The 20,318-nt window shown below is 45.2% G+C and overlaps 1 protein-coding gene across 1 annotated transcript in view; it reads right to left on the minus strand.

Annotated features, from left to right (window-relative positions):
* TRPM8 (transient receptor potential cation channel subfamily M member 8) overlaps positions 1-20,318 on the minus strand; it is a 71,491-nt gene that overhangs the window by 32,570 nt on the left and 18,603 nt on the right. The window contains exons 6-14 of the mRNA XM_028105282.2: positions 18,680-18,854; positions 17,585-17,652; positions 15,346-15,543; positions 9,993-10,095; positions 8,759-8,877; positions 4,799-5,089; positions 3,911-4,006; positions 2,974-3,103; positions 1,268-1,413 (exon numbers count right to left, since the gene is read on the minus strand). Coding sequence (XP_027961083.1) covers positions 1,268-1,413; positions 2,974-3,103; positions 3,911-4,006; positions 4,799-5,089; positions 8,759-8,877; positions 9,993-10,095; positions 15,346-15,543; positions 17,585-17,652; positions 18,680-18,854 — 1,326 coding nt within the window. The remainder of the gene's footprint in view (positions 1-1,267; positions 1,414-2,973; positions 3,104-3,910; positions 4,007-4,798; positions 5,090-8,758; positions 8,878-9,992; positions 10,096-15,345; positions 15,544-17,584; positions 17,653-18,679; positions 18,855-20,318) is intronic.

The raw sequence follows: 20,318 nt of genomic DNA on the forward strand, positions 1-20,318 counted from the left end.
TCCCTGGTGCTATGTGTCTGGCAGTGAGATTTCCCGTGAATATTAATGAATTGGCATCTGGCTGAAACCCCTGGGACCGGTAAGCTTGGACAAGGTCAAGAGTCAGCCTCCCCCAGCCCCAAGCTCTGGGGCACCAGCAAGATGGGGCGTGGGGCCAAAGGAGCTGTGAGCAGAGCGTGGCCCACCTTGGCCTCCAGCCCAGCGCCCTGGGTAATCCCGACCCCAGTGCCAGCCTCACTCCAATGCGCTACGGTGCAGAGGCTAAAACAGCAATAGCAAGAGTCTTTCTTTGTGTGTCCCTTGTCACTGATGACTGCTGCTATTTACTCTCGCTTAGCTGTGGCAGCAAATGGACTTATTTCACAAACGCCTTGCTAAGTTTGCTAATTATTGGCTGCACGGCGTAATGGGAAGTCCACAAAATGGACAATCAACATGGAACCAAATCTCAGCTCTGCTACTTCCTAGCAGTGCAACCTGGAGAACGTTCCAGAACCTCTCTGAACAGCTGAGTCCTTATCAGTAAAACGAGATGACCTCCGCCTCCACACATGCTGTGAAGATCAAACGCAATCACGCACATCATGTGTGTGTGACAGGTGAGGGTCCGTCCGCCCACAACTTCCTACCCCCCCGCTTCACACCCAGACCCCTCCAACTGGGATTATGGGTGGGAAAATCTCCCCTCTGCAAGCTGAGACGCCAAGTGCAAACCATCATTAGTTTAACTCAGTGCAGGAAACCTCTGGGCTGGCTTTACCCATTTCCTGCTGGTTCCCCTTGTGCCATTACTACCCATAATAACTATAACAGCACGCACCGAAGTCGAGGGCTGGCACCTGTCACATCTACCCCACCGAACCCAGCAACCCTTCCTTTACAGACGAGGGAGCTAAGGCTCAGAGAGCCTGTGTGCCGTGGCCCATCACCACACACATAATTGGGGACACAGTGGATTGAGACCCAGGCGTGGGATCCAGAGACCCAGGCCCTGATTACGGTGTCGGTGCCGTACTGTGAGCTTTGTGGAAACTCCAAGCCTGTTCTCCCTCCCCCGCCCCTCCCCCACCATCTCCTGAAGCGGGGGGGTCTCTCCCAACGCCTCTGTGCTGCCATCTCCTGGAATGGCACTCAGTTTTCCCTGCTACAGTTTTCAGAGCGGAGGTGAAGGTCTGCTTTTAATACTGTCTTGTTTAACACCACAAATAGCATCTGATTGAAAGGGCCCCTTTCTGGAGGTGACGTTTGGTGACTGCACGCCGTTTACCTGGACCCCGGGCTGGGCGATGAAGTGCTGGTCTGTCGCCTCCACAGCCAGCTCCAGGCAGTTGCTCCCGCCCCAGGCTTCGCAGGAGTAGACGAGCAGCTGCTCCGCCAGCTCCTCATCGCTGCTGTAGCACTCCGTGAACAGCTCTGCAGGGACATTACCACTGGGAGCCGCGCTGGCAAAGACACAGCTCTGGCCTGCCCCGCCCCCACAACGGAGCCCTGACTTCGGGAAAAGCCTGGCTTCTAAAAGGCATAGAGAACGCGGGCACCGCGTAATCCCTCGCTGAACAAAGGGACTCTGGAGGCCCACCACGCTCGACACAGCTCCTGATGGCAGCAGGTGTTGATAAAAGCCCACTGAACTGAGCTGCATGGAACACGGGGAGCCCCCCCCACTCTCTGGTGGGGCTCAGCACTGGGGAGGGATGCAGACCCTCTGCTCCCTCCACCAGAGCAGCTCCACCTCCCTCCATTTACATTCTCTGTGATCCCTGGTGAGGGCTCTTTGCCCCACAAGGCACCCGGTGCAAACCAACCAACCAACCAACCAACCAACAAGTGTAAGAAACACTGACCTATTGCATTAAAGGTGTGCTTACATTTTGAGACCTAATGATAGAAATTGGAGTATAAATCCTGACGGGAAATTTTTTAGAAGTCAAAATACTGAGATCCATTTTCTGAAGTTCATCAGAAATTAATAAAATATCTTCGAAATTTTAGTCTATTAAAAGAACGATTGGACACCCTTTTGCCAACACAGAGAAGCCAAACGCACAAGTATTTTGTTCATCACATAAGACAACAGACAAAGAGGTGTGCATTTTGCAGCGTGCCCCATTGTGAACTGGAAACTCCCAAGTGAAAAAGGAAAAACTGAGCAGGCCCAAACTCTCTGTCATCGGGAGGCAGTTGTTCTGGGTTTCTCATGCTCCTGCATGGTCCGGACCTTCTGAGCAAACAGCACTGACAAGCTTTGGTCAAGGATGACTGAACAGCAAACAGAAGACAGACATTTCAGAAGGGTATTGCTTAACATTGCCTCTCCCCCATTCCATTCCAGGTAATGAGCAATCACGCCCTGGAGGGGAGCATGGGTGGGTCACCTGAGGCCCCAGGAGAAGCCCCTAGTCCCCTAAACTTTGGGGGAGCTGCAAGGTAGGCAACAGCAGCCCTTAGTCATGTCACTCCATGGGAATGAAGGCATGGGGACCAACCCACGATGCTGCTCTGGCTGCTGCCTGGGCCCTTAGTAATAAACCATCCATGTCCCTGACCCGGGGGTGTGGGGTCTTCTCTCTATGAAACGGACAGGCCAGCTTGATAACTTGCAAGTCAGGCAAAAATCTCAGATCTGTCACAGTTTCTCAAAAGCATCCAAAAACACTCCTTCCCTGCCCCCAGGCTGGGGTGCTGAGTTTCTTAAATCTAGCCCGTGTGTGGCCCTGGAGCTTGTGAGATGAGACACTCACGTTATCCTGCGTCCATTCTTGGAAACATCAGTAAGTGGCAGGGCCAAGGAGCCTCTGGCTTCTGCCATGGCATGCACACCCTTGACCATGTGGCCTGCAGCCCCTAAATCAGGCCAGAGAGGGGAGTCTGGACATGCCGCTGACCTCTGCCACCTGGCATGAGTGCAACAGGTGCGTGCGTGCCCCCTGCCACATGGGCGCCCACTGTGGTGGCCCATTCCTGGAGACTCACCAACTGCACGGGTCTCGTACTCATTTGCCAGCTCCTCGGACTCCCCCGCGGCATTGATGTCATTCTTCACCTTGGCCAGAGTCTTCAGAAGCTTGCTGGCTCCCAAGGCTGCCAGAGTGCAGCCCCTAGTCTTTTAGAGGGGTGGATAATGTTAGTTAATTCATCATCCCTGGAAGTGGTCAAGTCAACATTAATGTCAGACAAGGACAAACTCATGGCAAAAGCAGGAAGTGGTGAAATTTGAATGATTCAGAGTAAAATTTGCAATGTACACAAAACAGTCTTGGACCCTGAAGGTACTCACAGTCGTGAACGTGGAATTAGCACATGAAAAGAAAACATCAAGATAAATGCCATGAGAAACTGACAGCATGAGGCCTGACTGCCCAGCACCACACAGTCGCAGCTCAAACGGGAAGACTGGATGAGGACACGGGAGAGCCGACAACGTAGTTCGTAAGACTGCGTATGAACTCTATACTCAATATCCGACTGTATGTTCTAATAATGGAGAAGGTAGCTTCTCCACAACTGACATAAACCATAATGTACTAAATCACAAGGAAAAATCTCAGTAAGTTCCCCAAAACAGAATTTAAACAAGCCCTACTTCCTACCTCTAATGCAATAAAACTAGAAATTAATTTTTTAAATTAAACTTCAAAACTGTATCTGCTTGGAAAACAATCCCACACCTACACACACCTGAGAAGCAAGTGCCTACTGGGTTGCCCACCAAGCGCAGCTACCTTCCAGGGACCTCCCCTCGCAACCACACCTCCACCAACATGGAAACAGAGGCACAACCACATTCACTTGACATAAGACATTCCAATTTATTGGTGATGTCTTAGATTAGGCATGTGAGTTTTGAGGTCAAAAGAACCCCAAGAAAGCAAGCATCTGGGGTAAATTTGGCATGGACCTAGACATTTACCTGCTCCCAAATGACCTTGGAGAGTTCCTTCTTGTTCTGAAGAATGGCCCAGATGAAAAGCGCTTGCAGCGGGTGCCGAGTGATAGGAGACACGTCCTGCGAGGAGTTAGAGCGTGTGGTCAGCATGCGAATGGAATGTCCCTTTAGTACATGTACTGGCATAAGAACGAAAGCGGGTATCAGGATGCCCCAAGGGAGCACCCCGTGTGTGGAGGGCTCCTTGTATTGGTGTATGAATCCATCCCAGCCGCACAGTGGTGTGATTTTCATCACTGCAACTCACCAGGTAGGATAATTTGACACAAAATCTCTTACCTATCATAAAAGATGATGTATGACTACACAGAAAGGCACAAAGGGTAGAAACATGTGCCAACAGCAATTTAAAAACTAAACAAACAAACAAAAAAAAAGAACCGCCTGTGGTTGAAACACGAAGGCCTGGGAGAATTCAGGTGGTACCTCCACAAACAGCCTCCCGGATGGGAACCTGGATTATCCCTTTGGAAATATTCACTGCCCCTTTTATCTACAAAGGAAAACTTGGCCGACTTTTACATGGGCAATTGATCAGACCCAAAAGGCTGAGACATGAACAGGGAGCCATTCATTTGTCCCTCTTCCTGTTAGATGCCTTCAGAAAGTGTGTGTCCCACACCAAGCTTTGCAATTAAGAAAAATTGCAACAGTAATTTGAAGTATAGCACAGAGCTTAGAGCAAGATATCAGACAACTCACCAGGTAGACTCGTTACCTTAAGTAAAGGCAGTAGCAAAAATTAACAGTGCCTACATGCTACCTACTTGTGGCAATAAGGGAAGAAGTGAGAAAGATGGAGATATTTTTTGTGGGAAGACTCAAAAGCAGACAACCCGCCCCGGTACATACGTGAAGTTCTACATCTATGTCGTCCCTGCTATTTCTGTTTTCCTTCCGGAAGCCTCTCCGGAAGTTAGCCACCAGTTTCCAGACGAATGTGAGGAGGGCGTCATTATAGGAATTCTTGGCAATCTGCAGGTTCCGGTAGACGAGGGTGCTGAAGTGGTTGGAGAAGAGTTCAGTGAGGACATCATTGGTGAGAAACTTCCGCAAGTTCAACCCGTTCTCCAGAAAGAGGCGGACGAACTTGGGTCTGTCCTTTATGAGAGCCGTAAACATGACCTCTTGAAGGTCAGCCGACTGCGGAGAAAGCAGAGAGGGGGCTCAGACCCCACGGCCGGCAAAGGAAACACAAAGTGTTTTCTTTCTCAATCGCATCGCATTTCCAGCTACAAAGTAAGAGTACCTTCAACTTCTCTTTTAATCTTGTTCTGGGAATAAATTTTATCTTTTCAGCTCTAACACAACATTGGATCGTAGTTCAAACAGACAGGGAAGTGGCAAGGTGGAATCTTTGAGGTCAGCCAGATGTGGGCTTGAAGGTGACCTGGCCTCTTGCTATTGCACAGGAGAGATAATTAGGTGCAGAGAATGTCGGTCAGGAGGTTACCCCAGCACCTGGCATACAAGAAGCACGCAGGGGCAATGCGGCTCACACCATCTCTTTGAAGTCTACAGTAGTCACTGACTGTGAAAGGACCACCAGCCCGCTCTTCGCTCTGCACCTTGGGAGCTGCCCTTCTAGCTACGCACCACCAGGCAAAGGGCTGGTCATGTTACATCGCAGTAAGTCACTGGGACACTTGACAATTACACCTGGGTATTATTTATCTTTACCTCCACTTGCTGGGCTCCCTGATAAACCTATCCCATAGGAGCTTATTGAGACTCTTATTAAAGATAATTAGTGTTTACCTCAGACACAAACCAGTGGGCAACAGGCCACCTTAGCTTTCACACCTTCCAGAATATTCCTCACCGTTTGATTCAGTTGCCAACGTTACCATTTAGAAGGTTCATAAATATCCCCACATTCCAGCTTCAAAATCCAGATTTAGAAGGGAAAACCAGAAACTCTGACAACACGGAGAACCATCAGCTGGCACTAAAGGGCAGCCACTCCCAGGACCTAGAGTCTCTAGTCCCCGAAGTCCCCCTACACACACACACACACACACACTCCTCATGACTGTCCACACAGCCCGCTCCACTCACAATGCTTGCCTGATGCCGGCTTTCGGTGAACATCCCCTGCCAAGGGCAGCATTAACTATTTCTGCCTCATGATGGACTGCTGGGGATCACACATTGCCTAGAGAGGGAATGGTCACGTGTCCCCTAAGTCCCCACACTGTGGCTCCAGGTGGGATAGGAGAGGGAAAGGGTGGCTGCCCTGGGGCGGCAGGAGGCAGCTGTACGTTCGCCCCTGTCCTCAAGGCTTGTGTCCCATTGCCCAGCATTTCCCATATCCTTCTAGATCGTTTGCTTTCCCCTTGGTCACACACTGGACAGGGCAGTCGTCCCCAAACTTCAATCAGCGTCACCTGGAGGGCTAACTAAAACACAGGTTGCCAGAGACTATCTTAGAATTTCTGCTTTAGCAGGTTGAGGTGAGGTCTGAAGATGTGTGTTGCTCACCAGTTCCCAGGTTATGCCCATGCCGCCACCGGTCCGGGGACCACACTGTGAGAACCGCGGCAGACGGGGAAAGAGAAAAGCTTTGCAGTCAGACACATCTTTGTTTCCAAATCCTGGTTCTACCATTATCTAGATGTGTGACCTAGACCAAGACTGTGTCTCCGAGCCTCAGCTTGCTCTTCTATAAAACAGGTGCTTGCCAGGGTGAAATGAGCTAACACAGGTCAAGATCTTTTCAGAGATTTGAGGTCAGAACAGATCTTCAAAAACAAATATCAGTAACTCGATCTGCTTGTATTCATGGAGTCCTGGATTATGAACCGGCAGAATGAGATCATTCCTGCTATGGGTTGGTGTGGGGGGTAAGATTTCACACAAATATTACCATGATTCCAAAGGCTTTCACTTGTTTTTCAACAAATACTTATATAGTGTTTAATATGTGCCAATGTCCTAAGCGCTTCAGAAACATGATCTGATTTAATCATTAGAACAATCCAATCAGATAGGTACTGCTCTGATTCTATGATCATCAGCTTCATTATCAGATGAGAGCTGGGGTGCGGGTAAATGTTTAACAACCACATCTCTGAGAGAAAATAATAAGCCCTGATTTGTCGTACCTGCCAATTCCTGTGGTGCAAATCCTCCCACTATGCCCAATTTTCAGCCACCAGTGTGACCTCACTGAAGGCAGAATTGCGAACAGACGTGGAGAAGCACCCCACTGTCTAGTATTTCCAGCATGAAGATATAACAGATTTAAACAACTTCCAGAGCACACATAATAGCAAATGTAGTAAAATAAGTAGAAAGTGATGCGTTTTGATTATTTATTGCCTTTGTTTTTAATACAAAAATTTAAGTCTGAGTTTATATAATTTAATTTTTAATAATGACTGTATTTAACAACTGACTCACAAACTCTCTGAATCCTTAGCAGTCAGCTCGTGCAAGCCAACATGAGCTGACTCCAGCACACCACGTAGAGGGAAATTGAGGTACAGGGAGCTTAAGTGACTTGCAGAGGCTAAGTCATGCAGATGGACTGGGTCCAGGGTCCATTCTCTTAGCCATTACGCCCTTCACCCCGAACTATCTTTAGCAGAGTTAATACAATTAAATGTACCATTCAATATATGCCTAAATTTATGTTTATATGCACCATCTGACCTTACTTAAATAGAACATTTCACACAAAGGGATTAATTTACAAATCAATTAACTCGATCTACTTATAATTCTACCTTCTCTCTACTTACTAAAGCCTTGCAGCGTGCAATAGAGTTCATTCTACTGCAAAGACCAAACACAAGATAATGTTTGCTACGGGGATGAATAATTTAAAAATCCATAAGCCATTACTTTACATTATTAAAATTGATAACGTATTAATATAAACCAAGTCTTCATCTGATTCTGCAACAAAGAGCCTAGAAGTGTTTGCTGAACCTGACTATGCAGGATGAACATCATGAAATACACAAACCTTCCGATCTCCACATACACGTATAAAATTCAAGAGATTCTCACTGCCGACTAACGACTTAGATTGATCCAAAAGAGCAGACAACAAAGCAGCACACAGCCTCGCAGATCCAAGGGTGATGGGTTGTAATTGTTCCTACTGAACAGAGCTCCTAAGGCTGATTTACCTTGAGCTGTACACGAGAGGACACTGCTAAAAATGCAGTCTTACATACCTCTGATCAAATTAAAAGTGAAAAGAATCAGTCTACTGGGAAAAAATAGTTTTTATTGGACAATACAATTTCCGTATTGGAGGTGCTTGTTTGGCTGAGAGTCTAGAGTCTCTAGCTCTAAGACATTCATTGTGTGTCTTCAATCAAGTTGTTCTATTTTACCCTTACACGTCTCACTGTTGACAACCCTCTTATCACAGCTTGGCTGGGCAGATGGGGCAAGGTGCAAAATGAGCACTGCTGTCTTGATCTTCAGTCGAGCTACTCCTGATAAATCCCTTTCAACCATCTTGTGCATATTGTCCCCATACGTGTCCCCATCCACTCCCAGGAGGGGGTCTGCACCTCTGCACCTAGATGGAGAAGCGCCTCTCATGTTGGGACCGTGGGCTATGAACGCTGGATGGTGCTAGTGGATTGATATTTTCTTACATAAGTGTTTTTGTTTTGATTAGCTCTTGACTACAAACCTACTAAGTCCATGTGATTGTCCTATATATACTACGGATGAGGAAAGTGATGGTTGGCACCAGAGGGGACAGTCCTCTGCAAGATCCGGTATTGAAGACCTCGTGAGAAGCGGACCCGACCTGACACTCCTGACTAACCCAGGAGAACTGCTCTTTACCTCCCATCGGCGGTCATTGGTGAAGATCTCGTCATTGGCGAGGTCCAGCTGGTTCCATTCCAACAGAAGCTTCAGCTGCCCATTCCAGTTATCCTTATCTTGTTCATTGGTGCTAAAAGCTGTAGGAAGACAGGAGGGAAAAAAATCAACTCACCAGAAAAAAGAGAGTTGGAACCATCCCACAGCCAATTATCAGAGCCATTTATAAAGCAAATTCTAAGCACGTTCTCTTCGAATCAGACCCTCAGAACTGTCATTTCACCCATTCTTATACTAAATATTCTTTATTTTATTCACTCTTGTCTGGATTCTGCATGTCCTAAAGCATATAATGAGGATCAATTCAAACCATAATAATATCTTTCCATTTCAAATCCTAACGGTGTAATTATGCTATATTGATATTTTCCATAGATTCAAATTCCATGAATGTTACATTTCAAGGACCATATCTGACTTATATTCTATCTAAATCTACAAAATAATGAGCTCTATTATAACAATGTTCTAATATCTTTTCCAGAGCAAATATACTCTGTATCTATGTATCTCTACAAATATAATCCCATTTTAGTAAATACGCTTACAACCAGATTTCTGGCAAACACAATAAGAATAATTCAATAAATAGTTAATGCTTAAATCACACTTCCTAGGTACCTTACCCTACTCTGCATACCTTACATATATTGATCAGGTGGCTCAACTCTACATGGTCTTTGCCAAGGATCTATTTACTTAGGTAACATCCACCTTGATGGAATTCTAAGACAGCAAAGATCACAGATGAGAATTTTAAAACAGGTTCATTCATAAGCTTCAGGAGATTTGTAAATTCCTGAAACTGCATGCAAAATTATTTATGTGTGTGAAATGTGTGTGCATGTGTGAACATACATGTGAAACCCTAGGACAAAGGCCCATAGCTTTTACCACCTCCTGAGACTCATGAAAATTTTAAACCACTGTTACAGACAGCGCTTTGGAGCGTGCTGGGATTGTGTTTGGCCAGTATTTTAAGGACATAAAAATTCTTGTTCTATTAAATACATTCAACCAAAGAGATTCAACTCAGCAGGCCAATAGTAATTATTCTAGCTTCCAATCCATGATAACCAAAATTAAGTACAAGATTATATTTCAATAAAGCTGTTCAAAAGATAAACACCGGCCGTTAGAAGCCACAGAAAGCAACACAAAGCTGAAACTTCCAGAGGAGCTATTTTTTACTCACCTTTGTACAAAGCATAGGAAATAGCATTGCTCACAATTTCATCCCCAGCTTCTTCCATTTTAATAACTGTTAATAGGTGAGAACTTTCGAGAATTTCTTTGAGCTGGCAGGATTTAAAGAGCACAGTTAGGCAATTGATTTCAGGCATAAGGAGAAAAACTTCTCTTTTTTGGTGAAGAACCTTTTATTCCATTCTTTTTTGAAGACCGCCTATAGGGGTGATCCAGATCCCCTTCCCTCACCTACAGCACCGTACCCATAGTGCCTAACATCTGAACTGGAATAATGAGTCCTTAACCACAATGAGAACAAAGTACTGGTTGAACAAGAGCAACACATGGGAAAAAGTCCCCATTGAAGAGCTGAGACTCGGAATGGGGTGAGTGTGTGTGCATGCGTGCATGTGTGAGTGAGTGTGCAAGTGTGCGTGCGAGAGTGCACGTGTGTGTGTGCATTGTGAGTGTGCATACGTGAGAGTGCGTGTGTGAGTATGTGTGTGTGTGCATGAGTGTGTGAGTGAATGTGCATATGTATGTGAGAGTGTGCATTGTCAGTATGCACGTGTGAGTGTGAGTGTGCGAGTGTGTGCACGGGTATGCATATGTATGGGAGAGTGTGCATTGTGTGAGTTTGTGCGTGGGTGAGTGTGTATGTGTATGTGTGTGCATGTGTGTGTGTGCATGTGTGAGTGTGCACGTATGAGTGTATGTGTGCACACATGCACACACATGTCACCAAGCCAGCACATGGTAGGCACTCAATTGTTGAATGAATGAATAAAGGAGACAAGAGCAACAGAAAGCCACAGAAACCATCCAAGTGTGGTCTTAAGGGCTTAACCCGTGGGAAGGAGAAGTTCAATGCAAACAATATCCAAGAGGACTTGGTAATTGGATAAAGAGATAAGGAATTTGCTGTTATCCTTTGTGATTTTTCTGTAATATTTAACTTTAAAACCTGATCCCAAGGCTTCAGGCATCATTGAGCTTGGCAGGAGCTTGCGGAGGCAGATCTCCTCTAGAGGAGGAAGCCAGCCTGGTTTCCGTTTACTGAGCTCCAGGTTGGGGGTGGGGGCCCGGCAACATTTGGAAATGAGGATCTGGAACTGCAGAGAGTCTCGCCTGGACAGGGGGAGGAAGGTCTCAGGCCAGGGTGGGAGAGTGGAAGCCGTGCAGCAGGCACGGACTTTGGATTTGAACGTTAGGTGGGACGGTTCAGGCTGCAGTCTCCCGGGAAGGCAGTGCTGGAGGCCTTAGTTCGGAGGATGCAGCGTCCAGGGGTGACCAGGAAATAAAGGAAAACCACAGGGATGCACTCACTGTGGGCAGTGGTGGGGGAGCATGAAGGGAAGGGTCCTCTCTCCATGCGGGCAGCCCTAACTCAGGCAGAAGGAAAGGAGCCCAACTAGAAATGACAGGGAGGGGCTCAGTCAGTTAAGCGTCTGCCTTCAGCTCAGGCCGTGACCCTGGGGTCCTGGGCTTGAGCCCGGCATCGAGCCCGCATCCAGCCCTGCATCTAGCCCTGTATCAGGCTCCCTGCTCAGCAGGAAGTCTTCTACTCTCTCTGTCCTTCCCCGCAACTTGTGCGCTCTCTTGCTCTCTCTCTCTCTCACTCTGTCTCTCAAATAAATAAAATCTTTAAAAAAAAGAAAAGGAGGGACGCCTGGGTGGTTCAGTCGTTAAGCGTCTGCCTTTGTCTCAGGTCATGATCCCGGGGTCCCGGGATCGAGTCCCGCATCGGGCTCCCTGCTGGGCGGGAAGCCTGCCTCTCCCTCTGCCTCTGCTGCACCCCCTGCCTGTGCTCTCTCTCTCTCTCTCTCTCTCTGACTGACAGATAAATATAAAGGAAAGGAAAAAGAAAAGAAAAGAAATGAAATGACAGGCAGGAGAGGTCCAGGTCCCAAGATTCTGGGCACAAGTGGGGGTGGGCAGCACAGAGGGGCTGAGACATCTTTTCCTTCCAAACAAAAAGGAAGAAGGAGACAGTGAATGAATATGGATACAGAGCAAACTGATGGGGCCCAGGGACAACTGTGGGGAATCCTATTTGATCTCCCTCCCTGACCCCTCCCTCTTGCCTCCTTCAGCCCTATCCATGCACCACAGCCAGTATGAGTTTTACTGAACACAACTCACCACATTCTCACCCTGCTTCGACCTTTCAGTGGCTTCCCATTCCACTTGAATAAGACCCAAACCTAAACAGTGTTCAAGACGCTGCCTGGCCTGGCCCCTCATAAGCTCTCCAGCTTCCACTCAAAACTTTTACCTTCACTGACGTATTCCAGGTCATTGGGTAGGCCATGCTTGCCTTGCACCTCAGGACCTTTGCACATGCTGTTCTCACCATTACAATCCCAGTCCTCACCCCACGGACTACCCAGCCTTCAGATCACAGGTCCCACATCACCTCCTCTGAGAAGTCTTCCCCTGAGAGGCCCTTCACACCAGGCTGAGCTCCCTTGGCTCATGCCCTTCAGAACCCATGTCACCTTTCTTTAGCATACTCATTTCAGTTTGATATTATACTATGCTAGATATTGTCATTACTCAACATAAACTTTTTTTTTCCAATTCCTGTTTTCTCTATGAGGACAAGGACTCTTCCTATTGTGTATACTGTTCTTTCTGAAGTGCTTATTCCAGAACCTGGCATATGGTATATGTGCAATAAATATCAACTGAATAAATGAATAGATGAAAGAATTTGATGTAATGAATGGTATCTAGGCTGACTGAGAGATTGGGACATTACGGAGGGTCAAGTTCTTGAGGAGGTGAGGCGTAGGCACAGGGGAACAACTCTGGGTAAACTGGTAGAAGGAGAAAGCATGATCCCAGTGGAGAGGTAAACGGTCCCCTGGAAAGGCCAGGAAACCATGAGTTCAGAGTTTGGGGTTGGTCGTCCACAAGACCAGTGAGGTCACCTCTAATTAGCCTAAGAGGGTGCTCAATTAATATCTGACTGGATGTATACATTCATTAATCAATAATTCCTCTCTTGAGCTTGGTCTTTTGGGAAATCTGTACCAATTGCAAACCTTCATATAAGTGCATAATTAAAATGCTGGACTAATTTTTATTATGGATGGATGTCTTCTGACATGCTTATAATTATGATGGATCATTAGCATATTAGATAGGAATATGAATGAGGTATGAATCCCAGAAAGGATAAGTGAAATGTGTCTGATTTTTAGCCTATTTCAGATTTCTGTAATAGTTTTCTGAAAACAGAAATCAAAATCCCTCATCAAGGGTGGGGGACCCATGAGATGGCTTCCATTTTTTGGACATGACCTGGCTCAGATTCTTCAAGCCAACTTGCATGAGTGAGAGAAAAGGCACTGGAGAGGACTCAGGGCCATCTTTGGTGGGTAAGCTAAGAGTTGTTTATTTCTTCCTCTGTGGATAACCTTAAACCAACCCCTGAATTTCTTCCATCCATCACAGGAAAACACCTTGAGTACAGTGCTCAACACACAGTGTCTCTGGGATTGCTCTGCTGATGTATTTGGAATTGACTCAGACCATTTAGGTCTCCGTACGTGGAGAATCAAAACTGTATAACCACGTTGGGGAGGGAGGACTCCTATTCCTTACCCACATATTTCCATGCAGAGCAGGCTCCATCTGAATCAAGCTCCTTGATATTCTCCACCCCTTTGCTTACTCCCACTCAGGGTGGGGGAGTGACATGTCTGATTGGCAACTTTCACCTTGCCTGGCCAACCCTTTCCTGCTTCTTCATTGGGATCTGCTCCTTGCAGAGTGCTAGTGCTCTGGTCTGTCATCAGCCACACACCTAGCCTGGGGGAAGGCAGCCGCTATTTATGGCTGGGTGGGCTCATCTGTCTCATTCTGGGGCTGAGCACCAGGAAGCCCGTTACAACTACACACCTAAGCCACATCCATCAACTTTGCCTTCATCATCAATGAAGCTGATAAAATTTGATCTCTATTTGCCTGATTCTTGTGTCTGTCTCTCAAGTGGACTTGGCCAAGATAAAAGAGAATCCCAGCATGAACTTTCATATAAAACCCCCAGCTTTACATTGTTAGTAAAATCTGGAAAATGTAATAATTCAAGTAGGAATATCATACAAGCATTTGTGGCGCAGGCCATCATTCAGCACCAACACTGACTCTGGAAGAAGATGCATCTGTGTTTTTAAATTCTAAATTTAATGTAATAAAGCTTAATCCAGAAAGGACTTGCTTCCTGATCACTTCAACCCCACTGCCCCTCACCAGAATTATCAGCTAACTGTCCATGCATCTGAAATTAAATAAGACCAATAGGGTCCCACTGTGTGTTAATTTACCACAGAGAACCGGGCAGCCTAGAAGGCTGGGTTGATTTTTCCCGTGATTTACAAGGATTTGGTTCATCCAAGCTTGCCTTAAACAATGGCAGAGGCTACCATGAGCAAGACTACCTTCACTATACTAGGGTTTCAGTTTGCTGCACTGGATATTTTGAGGTGCTTTCACAACTAAATACTGTTGAAATAGCAGTCTAGTTAAAGAATATTTTTTTAGACTAAACTCAACCTTGAACTCTCATGACGAAATGGGCTCTATGACTAAAATAGCTCTCTCATTGTCTAGCTTGTTATTTCCTTTATGGAAAAATTCCCAAGTGGCAGCACATACTCCTAAAAAATATCCAAACATCGAAGGCCATTCTGAAATGAGCTGATGTGAATGTGCCCACTAATACTAACATGGGCTTGCTAATGAACTGAGCAGTCAAGGAAATGGAAGTCAGTCCAAGTCAACAACATTCACGAAACAGAATAGTTAGAAGCCATGGTACCATGTCAAAATAGTTCTATAGGCTTAGCCATAAGAAATATAATAGAGATTCTGATAAGTACACATTTCTTACATGATCTGATGAGAAAGGGGAGACATTCTGAATTGAATCACTGGCCAGTTAACTTAGAAAGGCAATTATTCTGTAGTAACAATGTCTCCGATGGATGTAGACTCAGTTTAACATCTGCAGTTCTAAAGCATTATTACCAGGGATTTCTTTCCTCTGCTCCCCCAACACACACAAAACTCAGAAGCTAACTGTTTGTTGAAGTCATGGCGTAAAATGATTACCAGCTTGGCTAACAGACTTGAGTCTGAACCTGAATGCCACCCCTTACCAGGTATGGACACTTGGCGAGTTATTTAACTTTTATGAGCAGCAAGAGACCTAGTTTGGGCCAGAGTATCGCTTCAGTGTCACTGAGAACGGACAAAACAGCCACAGTTCTAGGGGAGTCAGGCACTTACAGCTTCCTCCCCGCCATGAACTTGGCTGTCTTCTTCTCAGCCCCCATAACCCCCCTACAGCTCACCCATTTGATCCAACTCTCAGTCTCCTCCTCAGGCAGCCGGGACACCGTGCGGGGTAAGAAGCGCACGAGCTTCTCCTTGACCATGGATGACGTCAGGGCATCCTCCACCTCCACCAGGCTCGCGATCACATCCGCAATCTGCCCTGAGCCTTCCACCACCACACAGGGGATTTTACTTTTGATGGAGGTGTTGATGGCCTGGGAAACAGGAGACAGAGTTGGTCAGACGGAAGACACACTGATGACCGACCAAACGCGCTCCAGGACCAAGCTGGTCCACCAGACACCTGGACACATCTCTGCACTTTTTCCTTCGGGGTTTTATTTTAGTCACAAGCAAACGAAGTATTTGCAACTGTCTATGAATGAACAACATAAGCCAGTTATATTATATCCTGTGCTAATACCAATTCCGATAATAAGGACACGTGTCACGAGCTTAAGTTCTCCATAAATAAGTACTTAAAATACCTCTATATACAAAGTCATCATTCCAAATACTGACATCATAGATATGCATGACAACTCCTAAAACGGTATTCAATATTATCGTTGACAACTTATCTGACAGAGGTTATCACATTCATACTTTTAAGGTATGAAAATACCTTCAAAGCAAAAGCCATATATTTTGTATTATGTTGACACATATTTCCCTTATAACTCCCAAATAATTTTCTTTACCTCTTTTATGAAAAAAGAATAAAATTAAATCTGTTCCCCAGATATATACACACCACGCTTTTATTAGTTCCTTTATAAAAACCACAGAGGCTTTTATAGGTCTTAAGACTTTTAAATCACTTGACAGCAAGACACAGTGATCTATAGGCACAAAAGAAATGGTGGAGCCCCTGTCTTTAGCAGAAACTAAACACCTTCCTGGAGAACACATCGCCCATAGCACATGGTGCCTCATCCTGGGGGGCAGAGGGGTGTTTCCAGCTCTGAACCCCACTGCCTGCCCTGCGGACGGGTATCCACATGCTGGGGCCAGAGTAGGGCGATCAGACAGAGAGCTGTCCCCCTTCTCTCCTGTCCCCTGTCCTGGGCGTGGTTACTGGCCACACAGCCATTTGGGGAAAATGTCACAGAACTTCAGTGCCTGGGCCCCAGTGGTTCTCTGGAAATCAGAGAATTCTAACTAGTAAACATAACCATCTTTCAATTCCTTTCTCTCCGTCTCTCTTCCTCTCTTCTGCTCTTCAAGCATTCACATACTGACAATTTCAAAAAATCTTTAATTTTTCCCTGAAAAGTCTTTCCCTGAAAACTTTCATTTAACAATGGTCTCAGCAGGAGATCTCACAGCAGGTGCTCAATAAATATGTGTGAATGAATGAATGAATGAATGAATGAATGAATGAATAGGCCATTGTTATATAAAAGAATAAACAAGTGCTAGATTATGATTCCAAATAACTTCAACAGGAATTATGTGTAACTCCAGGAGGAGACCCGGAGGGAGTGGAGAGGATCAAGCATCATGATACACAGGATAGTGGATACAGCGGGTAGGCAAATCAACGTGGAAATTAATTAAAAGGAGGAGTTACAAATCACTTTCTTGTAAAGTCCTATTGCTAAAACAGTGAGATCTTCAACACGATGTGCATGCCTTCAAATACCAACAAGAATGCAATCACACTGATGCTTTCTAAAAGGTCAGGCAGAAGCCTGGCTGCCCGTAACAGGAGCTCAGAAACATCAGAGTAACACAGATGGGGTGGGAAGCAGAATTCCCTGCTCCACTGCTCAACACTGCAGGTGCAGAATCGTCCAGGAAGCTTTCTGTGATCCCAGAGTCACTTAGGGCTCGGGGTTCCTTCTTATGGGGGTGGAGTCCTTGCAGGCCCAGGAAGCATGTGGATGGGCCTTTGGTGGTCTAGGAACCCCAGTTTGTCTGTGTATGATCACAGCTCATCTCCATGCAGATGGGGTGGCCATGGTTTTCCAATATATATGGTGGTTATTATCTGTAAGTCTTATGAGTTAATGTCAACCCTTCTCCTTGATGGGCTGATGGCCAAAGCCAACATTAGGTATATAAGCTATTCATGTTCTTCCGAAATCTTCTCTGTTCTGTTAGGGAACACTGTATCGTGAAAATACAACTACCTACTTGCCATAGTAAAAGAAATTAGTCAGGTTAAATTACATGAGCTCCAAAGCTCTGAAAATACAAATTTGCTGGGTTCGTTTGTTGATCAATTTTCTAGAAAACCAAACCAAGACTCACCTTCAGAGTCTCTTTGCCACCTCCTTGGGCAAAACACACAATGGGGATCTTGCCACCATAGTTGGAATCTGTAAGGCATAAGAGGTAAAACTTACTCTGGGCTCATTAGAAATACTCACCTATCTCAAGAAGAAGCAGACCAGGAGTTTCTGTTCCAAAGAACCCAGGGTGTGGGGTGATGGCAGCAGATCTCAGACTTGACTATCTCTCTGTTGATCATGACGGGTGTGTGTCTGCACCCCAAACCAGTATGACACAGGTCATGTTGCGATTTGTTACCGATATTTAAAATGCTAAAGGCTGTGAATGATTTACTTTGGCTAATATATATTAGACCAGGTTCAAGTTTATCCTTATAATAAGACATTCTCGCTAATTTGCATAATCCTATGCTTTCTTGAGTGGGTGAAAAATTTGCATAACTATGATCTCTCAAGAAAGAGTATTACATATATAAATGTCTTCCTTCATGTATGTCCCACTAAAAAAGGAAAAGGATGTTGAAAACATCTCCAAAATGTCCCTGTTATGGAGTCTGTCACTACATCGTGAGGTACTCTGGTTCTATAACAAGACATATCTCAACACCAACATCTCAGCAGTGGTAAGAGAGAGAATTTGTCACTTCCCAAGGCAAATAAAAGCCTTCACTCAACTGCTGCATTCTTCCCTTGAACCAATATTTTAGGTGGTTCTAATATATAGAAATAGCCAAGATTCAAACACGTAACCCATCCAACTGTTGAGCTAACGGGTTGGTTCTTATTATTTTTACCCTAGCTAACTGCATTGTTTCATAAGCTCAGATTTGCCATTATGGATTTTATTTGTTCTTAAATGTTGTCTAGCAGAAGAAGAGACAGCAGGTTTTCTATACTGACAAATCAGAGTGTGACAAGGCAGCATTTATGCTCCAGCACACTGAAGGTACTGTCACAGGAGAAAAGAGAAACAACAGTTCTTCTTTGGCAATAGGACACCTAATTGAGTGGGTTCAGCATGCTTCACTCAAAGATTGATGGCTAGCTGCTGTTGGTGTTGTTGCTACTGCCCTTGATACTATGTCTGTGTAAGAGCCACTTCCTAAATCCTGACCTTGAATAGTGCGCTCGGAGATGTACTTCTCCAGCTGATTCCGGAGTTTTGCTTCAACTGTAGGATGTCCGTGGCAGCCATTGTCCACAAGTAGCAGATGGGTGTGATTGTTGTCCAGGATATACAGAGGGTCTCTCTTGAAGTCATCCATTATGTACTGAGCTGAAAAATATCCCTGAAAAGTACAGAGAATCCTTTTATTAAGATTTTATTTATTTATTTGACAGAGAGAGGCACAGCAAGAGAGGGAACACAAGCAGGGGGGAGTGGGAGAGGGAGAAGAAAGCTTCCAGCTGAGCAGGGAGCCCAAAATGAGGGGCTCGATCCCAGGACCCTGGGATCATGACCTGAGCTGAAGGCAGACACTTAATGACTGAGCCACCCACGTGCCCCAAAAGTACAGAGAATCTTGTCTATGAGATTTATTTGTTGGCCAACGTGCATGATAACATTTTTATATGTTAATATTAAGGCTAACCCTTCAGGTTCAGCTATACTGATGCCTCCTCCCAGAGTTCTAAGTTCAGAAGGGTCTTAGAGATCTTATAGTACAGGACTTCATTTTAAATATGAAGAAATGAAGGTTCAAAATGGTTGGGTCACTTGGCCGTTGTCACATAAATGGCCAGTGACAGTGTAAGGATCAGATTCCCACTTCAGTTCTTATTCCATTGCCCTGTGCTCATTTGTATAAATTCATTGAAACTGATAGCATTCAGGGAAGTGTGTGTGTTATGTGTGCTTATGTGTATACGTGTCTGTATCCAGATGCACACACGTATATGTGTGTGTGCATGTATTTTTGTACACATACACACACATACATACACAGACTTATATTTGTGTCTGTGTGTGTCTGGATACAGGTAGCGGTAGACATTGATATAGACACATATATAGTTGTCTGGAATCTATCATATGCCAACACCTTTGCCAGGGTCTATGAGTTAGAAAATGAACAAGATGGGGTCTCTGCTCTTTAGAAGCCCATAGTTACAGGACCAGAAAAGGAAACAAACAGATATTTTGTCCTAACACTTAATACCGTGGAATAAACAAAGGAGTTCCTGACCTCCATGTCCATTCAAAGGTGTTTGGTTCTTCAAGTATTAGGGCAGCATTAAAAGAAGTTCAATCTGACTTCTAAGAATACAAGTGAAGTTGAAATTTCAATGAGGAGAGGAAGATTACTGACTCTATTAATGGCATATATATCCAATCAGAACAAAGGAAGAATGAAAAAAAAATTCAAATGTTACAGTTCTCTTCTCAAAGTGGTCCTCGCCCAGCCAGGAGCTCTAATCAGGAGAGTCCTAGAAATGACAGGGTAATATGGGCAAGACAGGCATCCAGGCAAATTACAGAGGAGCCCTACACACTTTCCTGGAACAAAGCATTCATATTCTATCTACATTCTTCCAGAACACAACACACATTCCAAAACCTTAACAAGGAAAGAATCACAAAAGGAAAAGCCAAAGACCATGCTCTCGAATGAATGAGGATATAAAACTCCTAACATTGGCTAATTAAAACCAATAGGTTTATTAAGGAATAATTAGCATTGTTTCCAGAACTCAGTCCATTAGATCATGGTTTAAAGGGAAAAAATAGCAAACCAACAGATGCAAAAAACATT

Source organism: Eumetopias jubatus, unplaced genomic scaffold (assembly GCF_037043125.1).
Source record: "Eumetopias jubatus isolate StellerSeaLion01/CBP00866 unplaced genomic scaffold, mEumJub1_p1.0 scaffold_3, whole genome shotgun sequence".
NCBI lineage: Eukaryota > Metazoa > Chordata > Mammalia > Carnivora > Otariidae > Eumetopias > Eumetopias jubatus.